Source organism: Rana temporaria, chromosome 5 (assembly GCF_905171775.1).
Source record: "Rana temporaria chromosome 5, aRanTem1.1, whole genome shotgun sequence".
Taxonomy (NCBI): domain Eukaryota; kingdom Metazoa; phylum Chordata; class Amphibia; order Anura; family Ranidae; genus Rana; species Rana temporaria.
The window spans coordinates 407920061-407947193 of record NC_053493.1 but is presented as its reverse complement, the minus strand read 5'-3'; the positions used below and the strand labels follow the sequence as shown (position 1 = coordinate 407947193).

At 47.0% G+C, this 27133-nt stretch overlaps 1 protein-coding gene across 1 annotated transcript in view; it reads left to right on the top strand.

Annotated features, from left to right (window-relative positions):
* The window catches only part of COL22A1 (collagen type XXII alpha 1 chain), a 513833-nt gene that overhangs the window by 330683 nt on the left and 156017 nt on the right, over positions 1-27133 (top strand). Inside the window, exons 31-34 of the mRNA XM_040355007.1 lie at positions 1336-1377; positions 4409-4441; positions 16571-16624; positions 21118-21171. Coding sequence (XP_040210941.1) covers positions 1336-1377; positions 4409-4441; positions 16571-16624; positions 21118-21171 — 183 coding nt within the window. The remainder of the gene's footprint in view (positions 1-1335; positions 1378-4408; positions 4442-16570; positions 16625-21117; positions 21172-27133) is intronic.

The following is a 27133-nucleotide window of genomic DNA, read 5'->3' as shown; positions in this document are numbered from 1 at the left end:
TCTCGGCGAGATTGACCACCTACGAGCCCCATCGCGGGAGCCAGCGCCGAGCTGGCTTGCCGCGATGGAGACAAAGCCGTCATAGAAGCAACGGGAGATCCGACTTGGATTCCTGCCAATTCTAGCTGCAGCATTTGGTATGCATCCTGAGAGGGAGAACTCCACGCCAAATTTTAAATAAAAAAATTACATGGGTTCCCCCCCCAGGAGCATACCAGGCCCTTAGGTCTGGTATGGGTTGTAAGGAGACCCCCCCTACGCCGAAAAACCGACGTTGGGGGTTGTGGGGGCGGCCGGGTAGCGTGCTTTGAATACGGGTCTGGTATGGATTGTGGGAATCCATACCAGACCCCTATTCAAAGCACGCTACCCGGCCAGGAAAGGAGTGGGGACGAGCGAGTCGGATCTCCCGTCGCTTCTATGACGCGCTCGCTGGAATGTCTATTCCAGCGAGGGCAAGATGTCGGCACCCTGTCGCCGAGAATCAGCGCGATGCTGTCTTGCTAGAAACACATTCTCGGCAACATGTACTGTAACTTGCTTCTGAGCATGTGCGGGTTTAAAAACATTGTTTTAAACGTCGTTTTAGCTACACACGTTGATTCTTTATGACACAAAAAACAACGTTTTGAAAAACGACATAAAAAATTGAAGCATGCTCGAATTTTTTTTTTGGCGTCTTTCAGAAGACATAAAACAACGTTTTCTCCACACACGGTCATTTTAAATGACGTTTTAAAAAATTTCGTTTTTTTCATCACAAAAAACGACCGTGTGTACGCGGCATCAGAATATAGTTGAGGAACAAAAAAAAGGTTGCATTACCTACCTCACTCCCAACCTTGGTGTAGGAGATCAAAGTAAATATTGGTATCTTAAGTTACAAACGCCCTGGGTTACCTCTATCACCACTGCGCCAATGAAAAAATGTGAAATAAACTACAGCTGCTGCTTAGTGAATGAATATTTAAACAGAAAAAAAACGTAACCTAAATAGGTGTAAGAAAATTGCAGCGCTAATTAATCTAATACTAAATAAATAATCAATAACATATAAACTCAATAACACCACGTGACAAGTGATATAAAGTCCATAAAAAATTGATGAACAAATTTGATGAGAAAATTCCTTATTCTGTGAATCTTCCACCTCACCACCGTGCTGTGATAACTCCCCTCTGAAAAACGCACTCACCAGACGGATTTGCCTTTCACTCTCATGTTAGGCAAATCACTTGTGTATGATCCCAAATGTTAAGTTGTTGTTAAGCTGTATTTATTTTCATAGTGTATTAAAATCTGTTTTTGACTGAAATCATTATTTTTCTTAAACAGGGTGTTGCCGGTCCACCTGGTTTACCAGGAACAGCGGGAACGGTATGTAGTTCTCAAAAATTGATTTAAATGCCATAGATCTATGGGGGAACTACCTGTATTGCAGTTCATGCAAAAGGTCTCATGGTGGAGTGTTGTGGGCGGCCAGGAAGCTTGTGACCACTAAACAGCATAAAAAACAATCTCCTGCGCTTGGGGGCTTAGTCTATAGGTGGGTAGTGCAGCCAACCCTTTGGCTAAAATGTGGAATGCCAATGGTCTTGCTGCCGTCTTTAGAACAATGGGTATCCTTAGAACTGAAACATAGAGAAGAAACGAGGGCGTACCAACCTTGTGCATTACCAAAGATAAAATTTAATAAAAACCATAACAGCAGTAGTAATACTCACATACAAATGTGATAAAAAGGCTTGTCAGTACACCAGCAAATGTAACCGTGCCTCTAGACACCTGCAATGTGGACCAGATGTTGAGGGAGACCAGATGGCATCGCAAATGGCTTACGCGTTATGAGGGAGAACCCTCTTCCTTAGAGCCAAAGTGGTGAACGACTTTGGCTCTGAGGAAGAGGGTTCTCCCTCGTAATGCATAAGCCGTTTGTGATGCCATCTGGTCCCCCCTCAACATCTGGTCCACATTTCAGGTGTCTTAAGTAGGGATGAGCTTCGTATTCGAGTCAAACTCATGTTCGACCCGAACATCGTATGTTCGATCGTTTGTCGAAATACGAACAAAACGTGTCGTTCACGCCAAATTCGAGTTACGTTTCACAGACCATAATTCACTGCGGCATCGCTGGCTGATGATTGGCCAAGCATGCACTATGACCCGCATGCTTGGCCAATCACAGCGCTCAAAAAACGGAGAGCCATAATTGGCCAAAGCGAGGGTGGCTTTGGCCAATTATGGCTCAGGGGGTTTACTACACGACCCACACTATAAAAGGCCACCTGCAGGTCGGCCTTGTGTAGTGTGTTGCGGCAGTTAACAGAGAACAGAGAGAGACAGAGAGAGTGTCATTTTTTGCAGGTAGATAGAGCAGGTAGGCTAGTCAGTTAATGTTACAGTGTATAGAGGATATATATACATCCCAGGTGTTGTATATATATTTATACACTGTATAGTTTAGCTAGATCAGTTCTTCCTAATTTACTGGCAGGCAGGTGATTGTGCTATTTAAAGACGTTATCACAGGCATACTATAGACACCCAGCAGGTACAATATTTAAAGGAACTGATGCAGGAGCAGTGATTTTAATGATGCTTAAATAAAAAAAAAAAAAAAAATTCCTTTAAATATTGTACCTGCTGGGTGTCTAAAGTATGCCTGTGAAAACATCTTTAAGAACCCGGGTCTTGCCCGAGGGAACATGTATCAATGGAAAAAAAGTTTTAAAAACAGTCGTTTTTTCAGGAGTCCTGAAAAAAACGACCATTTTTAAAACTTTTTTTCCATTGATACATGTTCCCTCGAGCAATACCCGGGTTCTCAAAGACGTTTTACGACAATAACTTGCATATTAGGTTTTAAAATGAGCACTTTTGAATTTGAACGTTCGAGTCCCATAGACTTCAATGGGGTTCTAAATGTTTGCGCGAACATTCGGTCTGTTCGAAGGTTCTGGTGCGAACCTAACAGGGGGGGGGGGGGGTGTTCGGCTCATCCCTAGTCTTGAGGTACGGTTACATTTTCTTCTCTATAGGTTTGTGGCCACTTTTAGGGCTTACAATGAAATGACTTGGAAATGTATCATTAGTGCTTCATTGTAGTGAGCAAAGATAATGGAGAATTTGCTGTAAATGGTTGAGTTGAGCGTTTGGCATCTCGAGTTGTTGTGTCCAGTAGGTAACGGGGGTGTATACCTCTGTGGTCTAGAAAATGACCTATGCGATGGAGGCCCCTTTTTGAAGCCACCATTGAAATTCTTGTGAGCAAAGACCAGGTGGGAATTCCCAGTTGATAAATATTGGTGCCACTGGTGAGTGAGGGGACTGGAACAAAAACTAATTTACGGGAGGAGTCTCACAAGTGTAAAGAGTGGAATAGAGTAGGGCAGAGAATTGATTTCCAATATTTGGGGGAGACCCACATCATAGGCACCGGCATAAGCGGGTGCATCCAAGGCTTTCCAATCTGGTTTTATAAGATTTCAAACATAAATGGGACAGTTTTTTTTATCCGAGTGGCCTTATAGTACTTGCTAAGATTTCAGACCCCAAACCTGCCTATTTTGCGCAGCGTTTATGACATGCAGTGCGTCACTCTGTGACCTCTGAGGCCCCAAATAAATGTAAGGCCCCGTACACACGAGGGGACATGTCCGATGAAACCGGTCCGCGGACCGTTTTCATCGGACATGTCCGCTCTGAGATTTCTGTTTGATGGTTGTACACACCATCAAACAGAAATCCGGGTGGACAGGATACGCGGTGACGTGGCCGCGCCGTCACCGCGACGTGCGCGACCCTGGAAGGTAAATGCTTCCACACATGCGTCGAATCACTTCGACGGACATGTCCGGTGAGTCATACAGACGACCGAACATGTCCGATGGACAGGCTTCCAGCGGACATGTTTCTTAGCATGCTAAGAAACATTTGTCCGCTGGAAACCTGTCCGATCCGCCGGACAATTGTCCGGTTGGCCGTCCACACGACCAAACATGTCCGCGGAAACTGGTCCGCCGGACCAGTTTCAGCGGACATGTTCGGTCGTGTGTACGAGGCCTTACAGTGCCTTGAAAAAGTATTCATACCCCTTGAAATTTTCCACATTTTGTCAAACTCGCATCAATGTGTGTCTGGAAAATGCACAAAAGTGCGCTGCCATGTAGCGCCCGCATTACAGTGCAATGAAATGTTAATGGCACCCCCAGGCATCTGTAAATGCGTTCCCCAAGCTGCACGATCCCTTATTTTCGATGTTTCTCGTGCATAGAAATGAATGGTGTGACCTTCAGAAATGCGTGGAAACGTGCCAGTGCTTGGTCGCACCTGTAGGTGTAAACCATGCCTGACTGTGTTGATTTCAGGCTATTTACGGACAAACTTTAACAAATCTGTTTTCTTTCAGGCAGAAACGGTAGTCGGTGAGCCTGGAATTCCGGTAGGTTTCCAGAATACTTTACTATTTTATTTTTATTTTTTTCCCAAGTTACACATTCGAGTTACACAGGTAAAAAAAAATCCAAGGATGCAGCAGGCCGTCGTCGTCCACAGCGGTGAAAACCTGCACGCCAGTTGCTATGGCAACCATTATGTCATCTTCACCGAGAGGCATCCGACGGCAAATAAGTTAATTCTGACAATGGTTAATGAGGCGGAGGGAGGAAAACAAACAGTTTAATTAGCCCTGGGCTGAAATGGATGGATTGCCTGCTTCACCTCCTCCTAACAACTCATCCATCTATCATTGTGGCTCACAGAGCTCAGGAATAGACCATGATCCAAACCCAATCACTGAAATCTTATTTAATGTCACTTTTTTATTATAATCCCTGGTGATCCTACCATGAAGATCTTTTCCCAGGTACTTCCTGTTACGGGGTGACAACTGTCTCCCAGTTGTGGTCCTGTGCAGTGCTGTGTCTTGGTCGTCAACATGAAAAAATATGGGCGCTAATGGGGCTGCACTAATGTACAGAGAGGTGGAGCACTAAGAGGAAAAGGTGGAGCCGAAAGAGGAAGAGGTGTGATTTACAGATGACAGGACTGATAGGCTGCAATGGTGGCCCCTGATGAGGCCGCACTGATGGGGCTGAACTGATGGACACCCAGTTGTCTCCCAGTTGTGGTCCTGTGCAGTGGTGTGTCTTGGTCGTCATCATGAAAAAATATGGGCGCTAATGGGGGCTGCACTAATGTACAGAGAGGTGGAGCACTAAGAGGAAAAGGTGGAGCCGAAAGAGGAAGAGGTGTGGTTTACAGATGACAGGACTGATGGGCTGCAATGGTGGCCCCTGATGAGGCCGCACTGATGGGGCTGAACTGATGGACACTGATGGGTACTGATGCCCACTAATAAGGCGGCACCCTTAAAGCAGAGGTTCCACGGCCAATCTTTTTTCGTTTCTTTTTTTTTGGCGCATTCAATGTGGTTTCCCAATACAACTGTTTGGTGTATTCAATTGTCCCCTGTCCGTTTTCTTCTAAAACAAGACCTTTTAAAACACAGTTTCCATTTTGCTTGTGGGCTCTGTGAAGCCCACAAGGAATGACTTCCTGGAAGAGGTGAATGCTCATCTCCCAGCATTCACCGCTGTTACTCGCGCATGTGCAGTGTTTACGAGTAGCGCCGTCAACTTCCTTGTTGCCATCACAACAGGCGGCGTCATTGATAGTTCACGCCCCGTTGTGATGGTATTTCGCTGGACGGCGTAGAGCAATGTCTCCTGGGAAACATGACGCTGTGCTCCCAGGAGACGTTGCGGAGAACTCCCAAATGACATTGCGGCGCCGGAGAAAGGAGTAGCAACGCCTACTCCCGTGGGAGTGAAAACCCGGAAGTCACAATTCAACCAGCTGTACTATGGTAATTACAACATAAAAAAAAGTAAGGAATGTGATCCGATAGTTATTATTTTGGGTGAACCTCCGCTTTAACCACTTCAGCCCCAGAGGATTTGGCTGCCCAAAGACCGGGCCATTTTTTGCGAATTCGGCACTGCGTCACTTTAACTGACAATTGCGCAGTCGTAGGACGTGGCTCCCAAACAAAATTGACGTCCTTTTTTCCCACAAATGGAGCTTTCTTTTGGTGGTATTTGATCACCTCTGCGGTTTTTATGTTTTGTGCTATAAACAGATAAAAAAGGACATTTTGCACATACGACATTACATATTACGTTCACGTGAATGGTAAAACATTTGCAGAGAACATTTTCTGTAAATAAACCCCCTATGTGAGTTGTTTTAGCTATCTAAGCCGAGTCACAGCTGCTGGATACAACATTTGGGTTCCAGGCAACTAGACTATGAATGGCCTTGCTTCAGTTTACTTCAGCCATCACAATCAAGGCTGCAACTCCTCCTTCTTTCCACTAGATGGTGCACATAACACTGTTTCTTGAGCTAGTCACTGATCATTTTTAAAGGGCCAGTAACATAAAACTTTCGCCTTATTTATAACAGATTTTTATAGCGCCAACAATTTACACAGTTCTGTACATATTGTACTTTCCCATCAGTCCCCATCTTTAACCTCTTGATTACTGGGCGCATACACCCCCTTCCTGCCCAGACGAAATTTTAGCTTCCGGCACTGCGTCGCTTTAACTGACAATTGCGCGGTTGTGCGACGTGGCTCCCAAACAAAATTGACGTCCTTTTTTTCCCACAAATAGAGCTTTCTTTTGGTGGTATTTGATCACCTCTGCGGTTTTTATTTTTTGGGCTATAAACAAAAAAACGCGTACATTTTGAAAAAAAAAACACAATATTTTTTACTTTTTGCTATAATAAATATCCAATTTAAAAAAAAAATAATAATTTATCTCAGTTTAGGGCGATACGTATTCTTCTACATATTTTTGGTAAAAAAAATTAAAAAATAAATAAAATCGCAATAACCGTATAGTGACTGGTTTGCGCAAAAGTTATATTGCCTACAAAATAGGGAACATAAATATGATTTTTTTTTTTTTTTACTAGGAATGGCGGCGATGTGCGACATTATAGCGGACACTTTTGACACATTTTTGGGACCATTCACATTTATACTGCGATCAGTGCTATAAATATGCACTAATTACTGTATAAATGTGACTGGCATTGAAGGGGTTAACACTAGTGGGTGAGGAAGGGGTTAAATGTGTACCCTGCATAGTGTTCTAACTGTGGGGGGGAGGGGACTGACTGGCGGAGGTGACTGATCTGTGTTCCTATGTACAAGAGACACAGATCGGTCTCCTCTCTCCCTGACAGGACGTGGAGCTCTGTGTTTACACACAGAGATCCACGTCCTTCTCTCTGTAACCGCCGATCCCGGGTGCATATGGCAGACATCGCGGCCGCCAGGCACGCGCATTGGCATCTCAGTGATGCGGCGGGGCACGTGCGCGCGCCCCCCAGTGGCCAGGAGGAGCGGAGGCCATAAAAAGACGGCCTCCCAGAGATTTAGAGCCACCCTGCGGCCGTACAAAGTCGTACGGCCGTCGGGAAGTGGTTAAAGAGCTTACAATCTAAGGTCCCAATCTCATATATATAAATTCTGTTTTTCTTCTATGCAGGAAGATGGATCTGTGTGTTGTCCCAGGCCACCCATCCCCCCATACAGTTAGAAAACACCTGCAGGAAACCCATTTAACCCATTTGATAGTCCCTGATGTTAACCCCTTCTCAGCCAGTGTCATTAGTACAATTGTGCCTCATACACACAACCGGTTTTCCCGTCGGGAAAACTGCCATGGGAGCCTTTGGCCGGGAAAACCGGGCGTGTGTATGCTCCATTCAGATCTCAAGTCCTGCGGGAACGCGTGGGAACGGCGTCCCTGCACTTTTTTCACAGCAGGAAGCATGGGCGGACTGACGATTAAGGCCCTCTGGCACTTCCCGAGGGCCCCATGCCACTAGGGGGCCCCATCAGGGTTGCCAGGCTCAGTAAAATCAGGGACAGTATGTAAAAATCTTTTTTTTATTTTTTTTACACCTGTCCCTGATATGTCTGAAACCGACATGCTTTTGATGTAAAAATCCCGAGATTTTAGCTGCCCCGCCTCTGCACTGCTTCCTGGCGTGGTGGCCATCTGCAAGCTCAGGGGCCCCATAATCTTCTATTGCCCGGGAGCCCCATGAGTTGTCAGTCCACCCCTGGCAGGAACTCAGTTGCCTTTGCAGGATTAGAGCAGCCGAGCCGCCCGAGCCAATCCTTCACTAAGCGGCGATGCCCAGCTCGAGTCACTGTCAGGGGCAGGCGAACCTTAGTAATCCTTTATGTTACTGTCCGCTTCCTGTATATGGATTCATCGGGTAGTGTGCGGGTATTCTGTCACTTCCTCGATGCCGCAATGTCTCCTGGGAGCTTTTGTCATTGTTCTCAGGAGACATTGTGGGGGTTCTGCCGCGTGTTATTGCGGGATTTAGAAAGAAGCACGTTTTTTCTAAATCCCGCGATAACTTGCGGCAGACCTCCGCAATGTCTCCTGAGAACAATGACAAAAGCTCCCAGGAGACATTGCGGCATCGAGGAAGTGACGGAATACCCGCACACTACCCGATGAATCCATATACAGGAAGCGGACAGTAACAAAGGATTACTAAGGTACAGTGGATCGGAAAAAAAAACAAAAAAAACATGCAGTTTAGTAATTATGCATATTAGCTTACCTTTTTTTTGGTGGGGGAGTGGCAGTGGCAGTGTCATTGATCGTCTGTTCCCTGATATAGGGAAAGACGATGAATAATGTCACACGTCCAGCCCCGCCCCCTACCGTTAGAAACACATATGAGGTCACACTTAACTCCTACAGAGCCCCCTAGTGGTTAACTCCTAAACTGTAATTGTCATTTTCGCAGTAAACAGTGGGCTAGATTCAGCAAGAATTTACGCCAGCGTATCTATAGATACGCCGCATAAATTCAAAGCTGCGCCGGCGTATCTTCTTTCTGTATTCAGAAAGCAAGATACGCCGAAATTAGGCTAAGATCCGACTGGCGTAAGTCTCTTACGCCGTCGTATCTTAGTTGCATATTTACGCTGGCCGCTAGGTGGCGCTTCCGTCGTTTTCGGCGTAGAATATGCAAATGACCTAGATACGCCGATTCACAAACGTACGTGCGCCCGGCAGAATTTTTTACGCCGTTTGCGTAAGGCTTTTTCCGGTGTAACGTTGCTCCTGCTATACGAGGAGCAACCAATGTGGACGTCGTTCCCGCGTCGAATTTTGAATTTTTTTTACGTCGTTTGCGTAAGTCGTTTGCGAATAGGGCTGGACGTAATTTACTTTCACGTCGAAAACAATGGCGATTTGCGGCAGAATTTTGAGCATGCGCACTGGGATTCTTTCACGAATGGCGCATGCGCCGTTCGTAAAAAACGTAAAATACGCGGGGTCACCATTCATTTAAATAAAACACGCCCACATCATACGTTACGCCGTCGTAACTTAGGGCGCAAGTTCTTTATGAATACGGAACTTGCGCCCTAATTTACGGCGGCGTAACGTATCGGAGATACGTTACGCCCACACAAAATTACGCAGGGCTATCTGAATCTAGCCCAGTGCATTTTTATAGCACTTTTTGCTGTGAAAATGACAATGGTCCCAAAAATGTGTCAAAAGTGTCCGATGTGTCCGCCATAATGTCGCAGTCACGAAAAAAATCGCTGTTCGCCACCATTAGTAGTAACAAAAAAATTATTAATAAAAATGCCAAAAAACTATCCCCTATTTTGTAAACGCTATAGATATCGCGCAAACCAATCGATAAACGCTTATTGCAAATTTTTTTTACCAAAAATAGGTAGAAGAATACATATCGGCCTAAACTGAAGAAAAATAATGGGCCAAATCCTCAAAATCCTGCCTAACTTAACTTTTCCCGTTTAAGTTACACTGACTTAAAATTTCTACCTAAGTGCCCGATCCACAAAGCACTTACCTAGAAATTTCACGCAGTGTAACTTAAATGTCTCCGGCGCAAGGCGGTCCTCTTCTGCAGGGGGCGATGACAATTTAAATGAGGCGCGCTCCCGCGCCGGCCGTACTGCGCATGCTCGTGATGTCATTTTCCCGACGGGCAGCGCGCAAAATTACGTTACGTCGGGCTTTGTGGATTGCGACGGGACAATAAAGTTGCGTCGGGTAAAAAAAAAGTTCCGCGCCGGGAAAAAAAATAAAACATTTTAAAAAAAACGCGGCGATCGGAAAAAAAATCTGTTTTTACAAGGTGTTACTAGTTTACACTTTGTAAAAGCAGAACTAATTTTACGTATGCAAACGTAAACTTACTTAGAAAACACAAAGCTGAAAAGCTTTGTGGATCTCCGTAAGTCCTCATTTGCATACGCAAAGCGGCATTTCGACTCGAAATGCCCCCAGCGGCGGATGCGGTACTGCATCCTAAGATCCGACAGTGTAAGTCTCTTACAGATGTCGGATCTTCTGACTATCTTTGGAAAACTGCTTCTGAGGATCAGTTCCAAAGATAGGCACAGGGATACGCAGGCTGAACAGCAGTTCCGCCTGCGTATCCCTTTTGAGGATTTGGCCCCATGTTTTTTTATATATTTTCTGGGGATATTTATATAGCAAAAAGTAATAAATATTGTTTTTTTTTTCAAAATTGTCGCTCTATTTTTGTTTATAGCGCAAGAAATAAAAAACGCAGAGGTGATCAAATACCACCAAAAGAAAGCTCTATTTGTGGGGAAAAAAGGACGCCAATTTTGTTTGGGAGCCACGTCGCACGACCGCGCAATTGGCAGTTAAAGCGATGCAGTGCCGAATCGCAAAAAATGGCAAGGTCCTTAACCTGCATATTGGTCCGGGTCTTAAGCGGTTAATTCTATCGTCTATTTATACTTTAATTCTTGAGTAGGTGTGTAAATTTGGGGCAGGCTGGCGGGGGCCCCAGGGCAGTACTCTGCCCAGGGGCCCATGATGCTATTAAGACAGCCCTGCTTAGGAGTCCCTGAAAAAGATTTGGTTTATCAATACCCATGTGATATCATGTAAATTTTATTAAACCCCTTTATGTGTGTAGAGATTATAAACCGACGAAATGTGTATGGAGAAGATAACAGTCAAAGGCAGCATCAAATATTCATGCCTCCAACTGTCATATTAAATATTAAAATATACATAGATGAGTCTGCTAACACAATACTATAGGCTCAATTCACAAAGCTTTAGAGTTTATAAAATGCTAACAATAAATGTCTCTTCCTGGCCCCCTTTTGGTCTGTTATTTATTCCATTAACCACTTAAGCCCCGGACCATTATGCTGCAGGTAAAGGACCTGGCCCCCTTTTGCGATTCGGCACTGCGTCGCTTTAACTGACAATTGCGCGGTCGTGCGACGTGGCTCCCAAACAAAATTGACATCCTTTTTTTCCCACAAATAGAGCTTTCTTTTGGTGGTATTTGATCACCTCTGCGTTTTTTATTTTTTGCGCTATAAACAAAAATAGAGCGACAATTTTGAAAAAAAATCTATATTTTTTACTTTTTGCTGTAATAAATATCCCCCAAAAAATGTAAAAAAACTTTTTTTTTTTTCCCTCAGTTTAGGTCGATACGTATTCTTCTACCTATTTTTGGTAAAAATAAAATCGCAAAAAGCGTTTGATTGGTTTGCGCAAAATTTATAGTGTCTACCAAATAGGGGATAGTTTTATTGCATTTTTATTATTATTTTTTTTTCCTAGTAATGGCGGCGATCAGCGACTGCGACATTATGGCAGACACATCGGACACTTTTGACACTATTTTGGGGCCATTGTCATTTTTACAGCGAAAAGTGCTATAGAAATGCACTGATAACTGTGAAAATGACAATGGCAGTGAAGGGGTTAACCACTAGGGGGTGCTGAGGGGGTGAAGTGTTTCCTAGGGAGTGATTACTACTGTGTGGGGGGGCGTGGCTTGGCGTGTGACGTCACTGATCGTCGTTCCCTATGACAGGGAACAGACGATCAGTGGCAGTCACACTAGGAAGAACAGGGGAACGGTTTGTTTAAACTTACCTCTCTCCGTTCTTCAGCTCTGTGACCCAGCGGCGATCGGGTCCGCGGGTCCCGTGGGCGTGGTCACGGAGAACAGGCCGGCACGCTCGCGACCCACGGCCGGGCTCTTAAAGGTGACGTACAGGTACGTGCTTGTGCCCAGCCGTGCCCTTCTGCCAACGTTTATCGGCGTGAAGGGGTCCTTAAGCGCTTAAAAGCAATATGTTATATCTGTTCAATAAAAGATAAATGAATACCTGTTGATCCTGCCAGAAATCTTGTGAGTGGATAGCTTCCTGTGCTCCTTGCCTCTGCTGCACATTAGTTACACTGGGCCAGATTCACAAAGGAGATACTCCGTCGTATCTCTCAGAGTATCTATGCGACTGATTCATAGAATCAGTTACGCATAGATAGCCAGAAGATCCGACAGGTGTAATTGTTTTACACTGTCGGATCTTAGGATGCAATACCGCGGCCGCCACTGGGGGGATTTTGCGTCGTAAACCAGCATCGGGTATGCAAATTAGGAGTTCCGGGGATCCACGACGGATTTTCGCGTTCGCTACGTCGTCGGTAGTCTAGTTTCCCGTCGCAATTTTAGTCTTTTTTTTGGTGCCCTAACTTTAGTCAGCAAACGTATTGCTGTCTAAAGTATGGCCATCGTTCCCACGTCGAAATTTAAAAATCAACGTCATTTGCGTAAGACGTCCGGGAATACGGAAGTACGCTACGCACGTCGCCGTTCGAAAAAATGACGTCACTTCGCGCAAAGCACGGCAGGAGTTAGGAAACTGAGCATGCGCAGTAGGTCCGGCGCGGGAGCGCGCCTAATTTAAATGGCACACGCCCATTTGAATTGGCCTGCCTTGCGCCGGAGGCCCGCCGGCGTAGTTTTCATCGCAAGTGCTCTGTGAATCAGGCACTTGCGATGAAAACTTGCGGCGGTGTAACGTATCTACGATACGTTACCCCGCCGCTCACCTATGTGAATCTGGCCCACTGTTCCTAGAAATCTCTGTGATACTACGGAACACTTCCCTCTATGTTATAGACGTATGTGGCCCTGTCCTAAGGAATATATACAATATGATCTTATATATAAGAAAGAAATGTATTAGCACACAAAATGTAATTAAAATCTTAATGGACATTGGAATTAAAGGAACACTAAAATCAAAATATTTTTTTTGGTAAAATAACAAACATTTTAAACTTACCTCCACTGTGCAGCTCGTTTTGCACAGGGTGGCCCCGAACCCTGTCTTCTGGGGTCCCTCGGCGGCTGTCTTGGCTCCTCCTCGCAAGAGCTTTCTACCTTCATGCGAACTCCCTCGCATGGTGGAAAGCTCTTGCGAGCGCGCTCCCGTAATACAGCGGCGGCCATAGCCACCAACTGTATCACTCGGCCCCCCCCCCCCCCCGCGTCATTGGATGTGATTGACAGCAGCGCCAGCCAATGGCTGCGCTGCTATCAATCCGTCCAACCTAGCCAATCAACGGCCAGGCTGGGAACCAAACAGGATGACGGGGATGTGCGCGGGACTTTCGAGGGGTGAGGTAAGTAAAACGGGGGCTCGGAGGGGGGGGGGGGCTGCGGTGCTGTCAGATGTTTTTTCACCTTAATGCATAGGATGCATTAAGGTGAAAAAACATTTACCGTTACAACCCCTTTAAGCATATCACTTAAACATCATATACAACTACTTCATAATCTACATGTTTCGCTCAACAAACTTCTTCAGGAGTTTTTCCAAAGTGTTGCATGAAGTTTTATTAGATTTATTTAAAGTGCTATAAAAGAAATAACAATCATGAGAAAATTACTTCATGGATATGCTTAATTCCAATGTCCATTAAGATTTTAATGACATTTTGTGTGCTAATAAAAATGTATATTTTTATATAAGATCATATTGTATATATTCCTTTCATTATCCAAATCTATAAAATAAATGATCTACAAAGTGAACAATGAAAAGTGTCTCGGAATGTTGTAGCAGCATAACACGTTGTGAACAATTAACTTTGATGCAATACTAAATTGAATTGTGGGGCCCTTAGGTGGCAATAAGGCACCCATAATAATATGTGCCACATTCCATATAATTGGAAATGGATAGGAATTTGAATGATGGACTTTGAAGGCACATATACAAGCAATATATTTTATTGATCTACCGTATATACTCGAGTATAAGCCGAGTTTTTCAGCAAATTTTTGCTTATTTTCGGCTTATACGCGAGTCACCTTTTTGCGCCTAATTTCCCGGATTTTTGGGGACCCCGGTACCAGCCGGTCGTAGGTCCCCTGGACCCCAAACTTGGCACACATGTAGGCCCACTCTTCCTCTACAAGTGTACAACGTTTGTTGTCCAGGAGACCTACGGCCGGGGGGCACCGATCTTTCAAACCCGGGTACCCCCTCCTTAGACTCCCATGTTAAACGGTAATTTCTCTGGTTAATTTGGGGACCCGGTACTGGCCGGTCGTAGGTTCCCTGGACCCCAAACGTGGCACACATGTAGCCCCATTTTTTCTCTATAAGTGTGAAAAGTTTGTTGTCTGGGGGACCTACGGCTGAGGAGCACCTATTTTTCAAAGCCGGGCACCCCTTCCATAGACTCCCATGTTAAACGTCACTCTAGTCATGGGCACAGTGAGGCATTGGCACAGTGAGGCATGGGCACAGTGAGGCATGGGCACAGTGAGGCATGGACACAGTGAGGCAAAGTGAGGCACAGTGAGGCATGCAGATGGACACCCTAGGCTTAGTCAATACGTTTTCCCAGTTTTTTCGGTGGTAAAATTAGGTGCCTTGGCTTATACTCGAGTATATACGGGTACATAGAAATTCAAAACATTATACAAAAGCAATAGCTTGATATACAATAGGTAGGACTCAATTTGGTTCCCCTGGAGGGTACAATAAATAATACTTCCTGTGTGACAGTAATAGCGATATGCCCACACATATATGCTCCTCTCAGAGTGGGTTCCACTGGTCCTCCTTGATATAAAACAATTCTGCTCTACATGTTTCGTGACCTAGAACGTCGCTTCTTCAGGAGCTCGAATATTTATATTCATGCTCCTGAAAACCTCCTATAAACCTATTCAAAACCAAGCGTTTGAATAGAAATATTCAAGCTTCTGAAGAAGCGACGTTCTAGGTTACGAAACATATCGAGCAGAATTGTTTTATATCAAGGAGAACCAGTGGAACCCACTCTGAGAGGAGCATATACACTTTGGTTAACGAGTGTTTTGAAAGACGAGCAACTTTTTTGAAAAAAATCCTGACTCGGTTTGCGAGTGTTGTCTCGCAAAATGAGCAGAATTCAAGCTAATGTATGATTCTTAGAATCAGTTACGCATAGATTTCTATTAGATCCGACCGGCGTAAGTCTGTTACGCCGTCGGATCTTAACTGCATATTTACGCTGGCCGCTAGGGGCGTGTACGCTGATTTACGCCTAGAAATATGTAAATCAGCTAGATACGCGAATTCACGAACGTACGCCCGGCCGACGCAGTACAGATACGCCGTTTACGTTAGGCTTTTCCCGGCGTAAAGTTACCCCTGCTATATGAGGCGTACATGCGGCGTACCAATGTTAAGTATGGAGGTCGTTCCCGCGTCGAATTTTAAAAATTTACGTTGTTTGTGTAAGTCGTCCGTGAATGGGGCTGGACGTAATTTACGTTCACGTCGAAACCAATACGTTCTTGCGGCATATTTGAAGCAATGCACACTGGGATATGTCCACAGATGGCGCAATGCGCCGTCCGTTAAAAACGTCAATCACGTCCGGACATGGTTAATTTACATAACACACACCCACCTCTTCACAATTTGAATTAGGCGGGCTTACGCCGGCCTATTTGCGCTACGTCGCCGCAACTTTCTTTTGAGAATACGGCACTTGCCTGTAAAAGTTGCGGAGGCGTAACGTAAATAGGATACGTTACGCCCGCACAAAGTTTCTAAATATTTACGATCCTTTCCGGGGGTTTCCAAGATCAGCCAAGCTGTCCCTGAGTATTTCCTAGTCTCTCTGGCGCCCCCCCCACCTTTGGCCACATGAGGTATTGCATGCCATAGAAGTCAAGGCGGAATGAATTATCTTCCTTTCCATTGGCTTCTATGGGGAAACTCGCTTTGATATGCGAGTGCTTTGGATTACAAGCATTTTCCTGGAACAGATTATGCTTGTAATCTAAGGTTCCACTGTATGTGTGGGCATATCTCAATTACTGTCACACAGGAAGTTTTATTCATTATACCCTCCAGGGGAACCACATTGAGTTCTACCTATTTTATATCATGCTATTGCTTTTGTATAATGTTTTGAATTTTTAATGTGTATCAATAAAATATATAACTTTTATATGTGCCTTCAAATAGGCCATATACTGTAAGATGATCCAACCCACCTACAGTGCTGACAGCCTAACATGTTTCAGACACCGGGACCTGGAGGGGGACGTGTTTAAGCCCTCCATTCCACAACCTTTTACCCTTTAGATTTATAGGCACATTGATCTTTAATTGACATTTATTTTTCAGGGTCTTCCAGGAGAAAAAGGAGAGAAAGGAGAACAAGGAAATGAGGGCGATACAGTAAGTAGCTTTTTTAATACTAGTTGCTGTGCTCTTGTTGATCAGTGTGATGATGGAGACAAGGGGCCAAATCCTCAGCCAGGCGGCGTAACTTAACTTTCAGCAGTTAAGTTACACTGACTTAAAGTTTTTACCTAAGTGCCTGATCCACAAAGCACTTACGTAAAAATTTCAAGCCGTGTAAGTTAAGTGCCGCCGTCGTAAGGCGTTCCTCCTCTCCGGGGGGCGTTTACAATTTAAATGAGGCGCGCTCCCGCGCCGGCCGTACTGCGCATGCGTGTGACGTCATTTTCCCGACGTGCATCGCGCGAACGTAATTGACGCCGGGCGGCTTTGTGGATTGCGACGGGACACTAAAGTTGCGACGGGTGAAAAAAAGACGCGCCGGGAAAACAAATAATTCTAAAAAAAAATGACAGCGTCGCTCGGCATGCATTCCTGAGAGGGAGAACTCCATGCCAATTTTCAATGAAAAAAACGGCATGGGTTCCCCCCCAGGAGCATACCAGGCCCTTAGGTCTGTTATGGGTTGTAAGGAGACCCCCCCTACGCCGAAAAATCGACGTAGGGGGTCCCCCTACAATCCATACCAGACCCGTATCCAAAGCACGCTACCCGGCCAGCCAGGAAGGGAGTGGGGACGAGCGAGCGCCCCCCCCTCCTGAGCCGTGCCAGGCCGCATGCCCTCAACATGGGGGGGTTGGGTGCTCTGGGGCAGGGGGGCGCACTGCGGGCCCCCCCACCCCAGAGCACCCTGTCCCCATGTTGATGAGGACAGGACCTCTTCCCGACAACCCTTGCCATTGGTTGTCGGGGTCTGCGGGCGGGGGCTTATCGGAATCTGGGAGTCCCCTTTAATAAGGGGGCCCCCAGATACCGGCCCCCCACCCTAAGTGAATGGATATGGGGTACATCGTACCCCTATCCATTCACCTGTAGGCAAAAAGTAAAAGTTAATAAACACACAACACAAGGCTTTTTAAAATATTTTATTATTCTGCTCCGGAGGCCCCCCCTGTCTTCGTTATTAGCTCAATTACCAGGGGGGGCTTCTTCTTCCACTCTCCGGGGGTCTTCTCCGCTCTCCGGGGGGGGTTTCTTCTTCCGCTCTCCAGGGGGGGGCTTCTCCAGACTCCGGGGGGCTTCTTCCATCTTCTCCCCTCTTCCGCTCTTGACTCGGCGAACCCCGGTTCTTCTGCAGCTCTCCGGTGCCTTCTTCTTCAGCGCTGGCTGCCTGCTATGTTTGTGTGTTAGCTCGATTTCAAACAGGCAGCCGGCGCGGTCTTCTGTGACGCCAGGGTCTTCTGGTCTTCTGTTCTTCCGATGTTGCCTCGTCGCCTGTTGTCGCTGTAATGATGGAAGCGCGCCTTGCATCACATTTATATAGGCATCACCGTCCCATCATGCTCCGGTAGGTACCCACGTGGTGGGTGCCTACCCACGTGCACCCACCACGTGGGTACCTACCGGAGCATGATGGGACGGTGATGCCTATATAAATGTGATGCAAGGCGCTCTTCCATCATTACAGCGACAACAGGCGACGAGGCAACATCGGAAGAGGGGAGAAGAACAGAAGAGAAGATGACGTCACAGAAGACCGCGCCGGCTGCCTGTTAGAAATTGAGCTAACACACAAACATAGCAGGCAGCCAGCGCTGAAGAAGAAGGCACCGGAGAGCTGGAGAAGAACCGGGGTTCGCCGAGTCAAGAGCGGAAGAGGGGAGAAGATGGAAGAAGCCCCCCGGAGTCCGGAGAAGCCCCCCCCGGAGAGCGGAAGAAGAAACCCCCCCCGGAGAGCGGAGAAGACCCCCGGAGAGTGGAAGAAGAAGCCCCCCCTGGTAATTGAGCTAATAACGAAGACAGGGGGGGCCTCCGGAGCAGAATAATAAATTATTTTAAAAAGCCTTGTGTTGTGTGTTTATTAACTTTTACTTTTTGCCTACAGGTGAATGGATAGGGGTACGATGTACCCCATATCCATTCACTTAGGGTGGGGGGCCGGTATCTGGGGGCCCCCTTATTAAAGGGGACTCCCAGATTCCGATAAGCCTCCGCCCGCAGACCCCGACAACCAATGGCAAGGGTTGTCGGGAAGAGGTCCTGTCCTCATCAACATGGGGACAGGGTGCTCTGGGGTGGGGGGGCCCGCAGTGCGCCCCCCTGCCCCAGAGCACCCAACCCCCCCATGTTGAGGGCATGCGGCCTGGCACAGCTCAGGAGGGGGGGGGCGCTCGCTCGTCCCCACTCCCTTCCTGGCTGGCCGGGTAGCGTGCTTTGGATACGGGTCTGGTATGGATTGTAGGGGGACCCCCTACGTCAATTTTTCGGCGGAGGGGGGGTCTCCTTACAACCCATAACAGACCTACGGGCCTGGTATGCTCCTGGGGGGGAACCCATGCCGGTTTGGAATTTACAAATTGCCGTGGAGTTCTCCCTCGGGAATGCATACCAAATGCCGTCGCTTGAATGGGCCTTTACAAGGTGTGACTAACTTTACACTTTGTAAAAGCAGCCCTAGTTTTACACCAGGCAAACTAACACTTACGGCGAAAAAACTAGGCACAAAAGCTTTGAGGATCGCCCTAAGTGCTAATTTGCATACTAACAGAGGCATTTCGACTCGAAATGCCCCCAGTGGCGGATGCGGTACTGCATCCTAAGATCCGGCAGTGTAAGTCCCTTACAGATGTCGGATCTTCTGCCTAACTTAGGAAAACTGCTTCTGAGGATCAGTTCCAAAGTTAGAACCAGAGATACTCCGGCTTACGCCGGAGTATCTCTTCTGTGGATTTGGCCCAAGCTTTTTAGGGTATTGTTACAATGATTAGCTTAATCTCATATGTGATGAACATTGGTCCACAAGGGGGCACTGGAATGCAGTAGAGAATTAGGGGCACTGGAGACGCTGGGTTCACTGGAGTACACAGGAGCACCAGTAGCACTGGGAGAGCCAAGGGTCACTGGAGTGCACAAGAGCACTAGGGGCATGGAGACACTAGGCTCACCGGAGTGCACTGGATCACTATGGGCACTGGGTGACACTGGAGTCACTGGAGTGCACAGGAGCACTAGGGACACTGGGGTCACTGGAGTGCACGAAAGCACTGGGAAATACTGGGGTTACTGGAATGCACAGGAGCACAGGGATGCACTGAGATCACTGGGGTGCACATGAGCACTAGGGGCACTGGAGACACTGAGGTCACAGGGGTGCACAGGAGCACTAGGGGCACTGGAGACACTGGGGTATCAGTAGTGAACAGGAGCACCAGGGGCACTGAAGACACTGGGGCCACTGGAGTGCACAAGAGCACTGGTAGACACTGAGGTCACTGGAATGCAGGGGAGCACTAGGGGCACTAAGGGGACTGGGAGACATTGGGGTAACTGGAGTGCACAGAAGCACTGGAAGACACTGGGGTCACTGGAATGCAGAGGAGCACTAGGGGCACTGGAGACACTGGGGTCACTGGAGTGCACAGGAGCTTTAGGGGTACTGAGAGACACTGTGGTCACTGGAGTGCACAGGAGCACTAGGGGCACTGGGGTCACTGGAGTACATAGGAGCACTAGGGGCACTGGGGTCACTGGAGTGCACAGGAGCACTAGGGGAACTGGGAGACACTGGGGCAACTGGAGTGCACAGGAGCACTAGGGGCACTGGGAGACACTGCGGTTACTGAAGTGCACAGAAGCACTGGGGGACACTGGGGTCACTGTAGTGCACAGAAGCACTAGGGGCACTGGGAGACACTGGGGTCACTGGAATGCACACGAGCAATGGAGACACTGGGGTCACTGCGGTCACTGAAGTGCACAGGAGCATTAGGGACACTGGGGTCACTGGAGTGCACAGAAGCACTAGGGGCACTGGGAGACAATGCAGTCACTGGAGTGCCCAGGAGAACTAGGAGACACTGGGGTCACTGAAGTGCACAGGAGCACTAGGGGCACTGGAGACACTGGGGTTACTGGAATCCAGAGGAGCACTAGGGGCACCGGAAGACATTGGAGACACAGGAGTGCACAGGAGCACTAGGGGCACTGGGGTCACTGGAATGCAGAGGCGCCCTAGGGGCACTGGAATGCAGAGGAGCACTAGGGGCACAGGAGACACTGGAGTGAACGGAAGCACTGGGGTCACTGGAGTGCATGGGAGCACTAGGGGCACTGGAGACACTGGGGTCACTGGAGTGCATGGGAACACTAGGGGCACTGGAGACACTGGGGTCACTGGAGTGCACAGGAGCACTAGGGACACTGGAGCCCAAGTGTCCCTAGCAGCAAGTGGCTTGGCTTAGGTGTAGTTTCTTCTGAAGTCATTCAGACTTCATTGACAGGAGCATTTGACCTGCTTCTAATTGCTTTTTGACCTGCTTCAAGAAGGTTTGGCATTCCCATAGACTAATATAGGTATGCAAAATATTTTAAGGCAAGCAATATCCAATCAATACAGATCCTAAATTATCAGTTGTCTGTTTTCTTTTCAGGGACCCAAAGGGCCTCCGGGAGACCTAGGACCTATCGGGCCTGTAGGACCACAGGTATGCCATTTATTTTAAAGTTATTTGTATCCTGTTCTTTCAGTTTTGGAAAAATGTGAGTCCACCCCCCTTCCCCCAACGTGAGAACACTGATGCCTGGCAAGTTTTATGCTAGGAACCCAATGCTGTCACAAGGGGGTGAAGAGAGAATCCTTAGTATAGTGTAGGCTCTGAATAGGATTGACTTGGAGCTTACACAGCACTTCTTCTCCTCGCTGTCGTTGGCTCACAGAGAGGGGGTAAGTATCAGCCCAGGGCTACACATGCAAAAAAACCTTTATGCTACTGAGAGATTTAAGAGATTTGAGATTTAAGAGATTTGTCTTCCCTGGTTCCTCCTTCCTCAGTCCAATTTTTCCACCTTTCAATTTGTCTCAAATATGAGTTCTATTCTATTCTATTCTATTCTATTCATGTTGATGAAGTCCTCAATTGCCACTGAGGGAGTAAAGGAGAGGCCAGAGCTTTCTATGCATTTCTATGCATTTCTTGACTCAAAGTCCATTTCATCAGGAGACAAGATCCTTAATTTAGTTACTAAATTACATTTTTAGGTGAAAATTTCAGTATTTAGGCTACAAACAAGTACGCTAGGCAAATAGCAATGAGATTTAAGGTAGATATTAAGGTAAAAAAACATATTTTTGTTATTTTCAATATAATAAGGGCAAATTATTTAGTCACAGCACTCCCTGCCACCAACACCACCTGCCTTCACCCCCCTTTGCGGTGCCACAATCTCCCCCTTCCTTCAATCTCCCCCTGCCTCCAATCTCCCCCAGTCCCCCTGCCTCCAATCACCCCCTGCCTCCATCATCCCCTGCCTCCATCCCCCTCTGCGGTGCCACCAACAACCCCTGTCTCCATCCCCCACCCTCTGCGGTGCCACCATCCCCCTCTGCGGTGCCTCCAATCTCCCCCTGCCTCCAATCACCCCCTGCCACTAACACCCCCTGCCTCCAATCTCCCCCTGCCTCCATTGCCCCCTGCCTCCATCCCCCTCTGCGGTGCCTCCAATCTCCCCCTGCCTCCAATCATCCCCTGCCTCCAATCACCCCCTGCCACTAACACCCCCGGCCTCCAATCTCCTCCTGCCTCCATTGCCCCCTGCCTCCATTCCCCTCTGCGGTGCCTCCAATCTCCCCCTGCCTCCATTGCCCCCCGCCTCCAATCTCCCCCTGCCACTAACACACCCTGCCTCCAATCTCCCCCTGCCTCCATTCCCCTCTGCGGTGCCTCCAATCTCCCCCTGCCTCCAATCATCCCCTGCCTCCAATCACCCCCTGCCACTAACACCCCCTGCCTCCAATCTCCCCCTGCCTCCATTCCCCTCTGCGGTGCCTCCAATCTCCCCCTGCCTCCATTGCCCCCCGCCTCCATCCCCCTCTGCGGTGCCTCCAATCTCCCCCTGCCTCCAATCACGCCCTGCCACTAACACCCCCTGCCTCCAATCTCCCCCTGCCTCCATCCCCCTCTGCGGTGTCACCGCAGCCTCCAATCACCCCCTGCCTCCAATCTCCATGCGCAGTTCCAAGCCAAACCGATCTCGGCTTTTTTTACTGTCACATTCCCGAAACCACGAACATTTATGAACAGGGGAAAAGGGTGTCCGTTTTTACAGACTGTCCGTAAAAATACAGACGGCTTGCAACACTGCTTCCCAGTAATTTTATGAGCTTGGTGATGATGTCATAGGAAGTAATAAAAGCTGTTTCTCACTTACAGGAACTAAAAGAAAAAAAAATACTGCTGGGACATGATCTAGAGAGGAAGAGGGATGTTTGGGGGGTAAATTTGGGTAAAATTTTAGGTACATTTTAGACAAGTGACAATTGAGCTTGCTTGCATGCACCATCATGGCCAGAAGGTGGTGCCAGCCGACACACTGTATTCATTCTATAGTCTCATCCCCATTATGTTGGTTGAAGCAGATGCTTTTCTAACCGTTTTTGTAGCAATGGTATTACTTAGGAAAATGTGACCTTGCCTCTTTTATTCCGTATCTGGGCAGCATAACGAGGTTGTGAATGAAATGCATCAGCTCAGCACTTTCTGCACACAGAGCAATCACGTTGGCCCCATCACTTTGCATGACAGTAGCTTCCCGGTACGACGCCTGTATTCCAAATCTGCTCCTGAAAGAGGACCCTCGGGGGGAGACAGATAAATAAGTCAGTGGTAATAAAACCTGAAACCTGTCAGATCCATACATCCAATCTACCTGCCCCTTTTATTATCGTGATGAAAAATCCCAGACACATGGTCTCCTGGGTATGCATATTTCAGCCATAGCCCGGCTTTTCTTTTCCATATTCCATTCTTTGTCATGTCGGCGGTACATGCTTCATTATTTGCTTATATGTAAAGGGAACCTAGAGATATGGAAGCTGCCACTGCGGATTTCATGTAAAAACCGCAAGCGCAATCTCAGGGCCGGGGCAAGGGGTGGGCAGGAGGGTGTGCTGCCCTGGGCACTGCAGTATCATGTGAGGTTTGGGGGGGGGGAGGGCACCATGAGGAGACTGGGGAGGATTTGTGTTGAGAGGGGAATTTGGGGGGGGGGGGGGGGTAAGAATTGTTCTAGTCCAAAAGCAAATGGAGAGAAAGGATCACCGCTCAAGGATACCGATTAAGAATCTCCTCACCAAATCTGAAGCCACGGGTGCTGGCAATGCATAGGAAAATGCAAAATGAAGGAAGGATTTCTGGACAGCCACACTCCAAAACTTATAAAAAAACAAGCTGCGCAACTAGCGTGATGACTCAAACCAAAAACCAGCAAGTAAATAAATTGAAAAACTTAGTGCTGTAGATGTGTAGAGATCACTAAAACAAATAGGTGACCCTATTTGTGTCACATGTTGATAAGTCTCTGTGAAAAAAAAAACGGTTGAGCAAATCAAAGTCCTATTTCAAGGAATGGACGCATCAGATGGTAGTTTACTAGCTGTAAATGTGCTGCTCTTACAGGTAAAATGGTGACATCAAACCGAAAGGAACCACAGAACAGTGATGGGATAGAAAGGAAATCTTCCACCTTCCAAATAAACTGCCTCTTACCGAAAGGGAAGATCCCAACCAGAGATCTTCTGTTGGCGTGTGGCTTTCAAACCCAGCCTAGAGGTCTATGTAGCAGGATATCGCTAACCCGATGTCAAATGGATCTCCCACCGCTGGTGTGAATACAGCCAGGTGACGAAGGAAAGACGGCTGACATAGCGTAATCCAGTAAAACGTGTAAATGTATAAAATAGATAAAATCGCACTTACAATAAGAAGATATAAAATCGCATGTATGGGGTGAATTGGCGTGCTGACGTCATCGCTACATACAGAGTCCCGGAGTGAACGGGCTGTGTTAGCCGGCCGGCTACAAACTTTCACATGCAATTTTATATCTTCTTATTGTAAGTGCGATTTTATTTATTTTATACATTAACCACTTCCCGACTGCCGCATGTATATGTACGTCCACAGAATGGCACATACAGGCAAATGGGCGTACATGTACGTCCTTGCCTTCTAGCGGGTGGGGGGTCCGATCGGGACCCCCCCGCTACATGCGGCGGTCGGATTCCCTCGGGGAGCGATCCGGGACGACGGCGCGGCTATTTGTTTATAGCCGCTCCGTCGCGATCGCTCCCCGGAGCTGAAGAACGGGGAGAGCTGTGTGTAAACACGGCTTCCCCGTGCTTCACTGTGGCGGCGTATCGATCGAGTGATCCCTTATATAAGGGAGACTCGATCGATGACGTCAGTCCTACAGCCACACCCCCCTACAGTTGTAAACACACACTAGGTGAACCCTAACTCCTACAGCGCCCCCTGTGGTTAACTCCCAAACTGCAACTGTCATTTTCACAATAAACAATGCAATTTAAATGCCTTTTTTGCTGTGAAAATGACAATGGTCCCAAAAATGTGTCAAAATTGTCCGAAGTGTCCACCATAATGTCGCAGTCACGGAAAAAATCGCTGATCGCCGCCATTAGTAGTAAAAAAAAATAATTAATAAAAATGCAATAAAACTATCCCCTATTTTGTAAACGCTATAAATTTTGTGCAAACCAATCGATAAACGCTTATTGAGATTTTTTTTACTAAAAATAGGTCGAAGAATACGTATCGGCCTAAACTGATGGAAAAAAAAAAATTTAGATATGTTTTTGGGCGATATTTATTATAACAAAAAGTAAAAAATATTGAATTTTTTTCAAAATTGTTGCTCTATTTTTGTTTATAGCGCAAAAAATAAAAACCGCAGAGGTGATCAAATACCACCAAAAGAAAGTTCTATTTGTGGGGAAAAAAGGACGCCAATTTTGTTTGGGAGCCACGTCGCACGACCGCGCAATTGTCTGTTAAAGCGACGCAGTGCCGAATCGCAAAACCTGGCCTGGGCATTTAGCTGCCTAAAGGTCCGGGGCTTAAGTGGTTAAAACGTTTTACTGGATTACGCTATGTCAGCCTTCTTTCCTTCCTCACCTGGCTGTATTCACACCAGCGGTGGGAGATCCATTTGACATCGGGTTAACGATATCCTGCTACATAGACCTCTAGGCTGGGTTTGAAAGCCACACGCCAACAGAAGATCTCTGGTTGGGATCTTCCCTTTCGGTAAGAGGCAGTTTATTTGGAAGGTGGAAGATTTCCTTTCTATCCCATCACTGTTCTGTGGTTCCTTTCGGTTTGATGTCACCATTTTACCTGTAGGAGCAGCACATTTACAGCTAGTAAACTACCATCTGATGCGTCCATTCCTTGAAATAGGACTTTGATTTGCTCAACCGTTTTTTTTTTCACAGAGACTTATCAACATGTGACACAAATAGGGTCACCTATTTGTTTTAGTGATCTCTACACATCTACAGCACTAAGTTTTGCAATTTATTTACTTGCTGGTTTTTGGTTTGAGTCATCACGCTAGTTGCGCAGCTTGTTTTTTTTATAATTTGTCTAATTTGTGTGTGTCTCACATTTAAAGTTGCAGCATTTGTTTTATTTTTCGTTTGTCCATTTTGACAGAGCAGTATTACCACAATCTTTCACACCTAGCACTACAAAACTTGTTGCTTTTATTGTAAAATTAAAAACACAGGATACATGTCTCAGCAAACGGGGTACAAGCTGACACGTTTCACACTAAACCCTAGTGCTTAATCATAGCTTTGATTAAGCACTAAAGTTTAGTGTGAAACGTGTCAGCTTGTACCCCGTTTGCTGTGGCATGTATCCTGTGTTTTTCATTTTACAATAAAAGCAACAAGTTTTGGAGTGCGGTTGCAGAAATCCTTCCTTCATTTTGCAAGAATTATTCTTGGAGGGGAAATTTGGGGAGGTGTGCTAGCAGTGGTGATATGGGGGGATTTGTGTTGCGAGGGGGATGGGGGAAGAGGTTTTGTGCTAGGAGGGGGTATTTGTGCTAGAAAAGGTAATGTGATGGTGGGGATTTGTGCTAAGAGGGGAGTTGTGAAGGGGAGGGGGGATTTGTGTCGAGAGGGGGAATTTGGGGGGGGGGGGGGGTGGTGCGGCAGTGGGTAAGAATTATTCTAGGAGCGGAAATTTGGGGAGGTGTGCTAGCAGTGGTAATATGGGGGGATTTGTGTTGAGAGGGGGGTTGGGGGAATAAGGTTTCATGGTAGGAGGGGGGGATTTGTGCTAGAAAAGGTAATGTGATCAGGGGGATTTGTGCGAAGAGGGGAGTTTTTTTTGGGGGGGGTTTGAGCTAGTAGAGATGATTGAGGGCTATATGTGCTTATGTGCTAGAAGGAGAACATTTGGGGGGGTAGGGGGTATTCGTGCTAGGATGGGGTTTAAATGGGTTGGGAGAGGATTTGCGCTCAGAGAGGAAATTTGAGGTGTAGAGGATTTGTGCTAGGAGGGGAACGTTTTTTTGAGGGGCGGGGGCGTTGTGCTGGAAGCATATAGAGGGAGAAAGGATTTGAGCGTGTGCTAGCAGTGG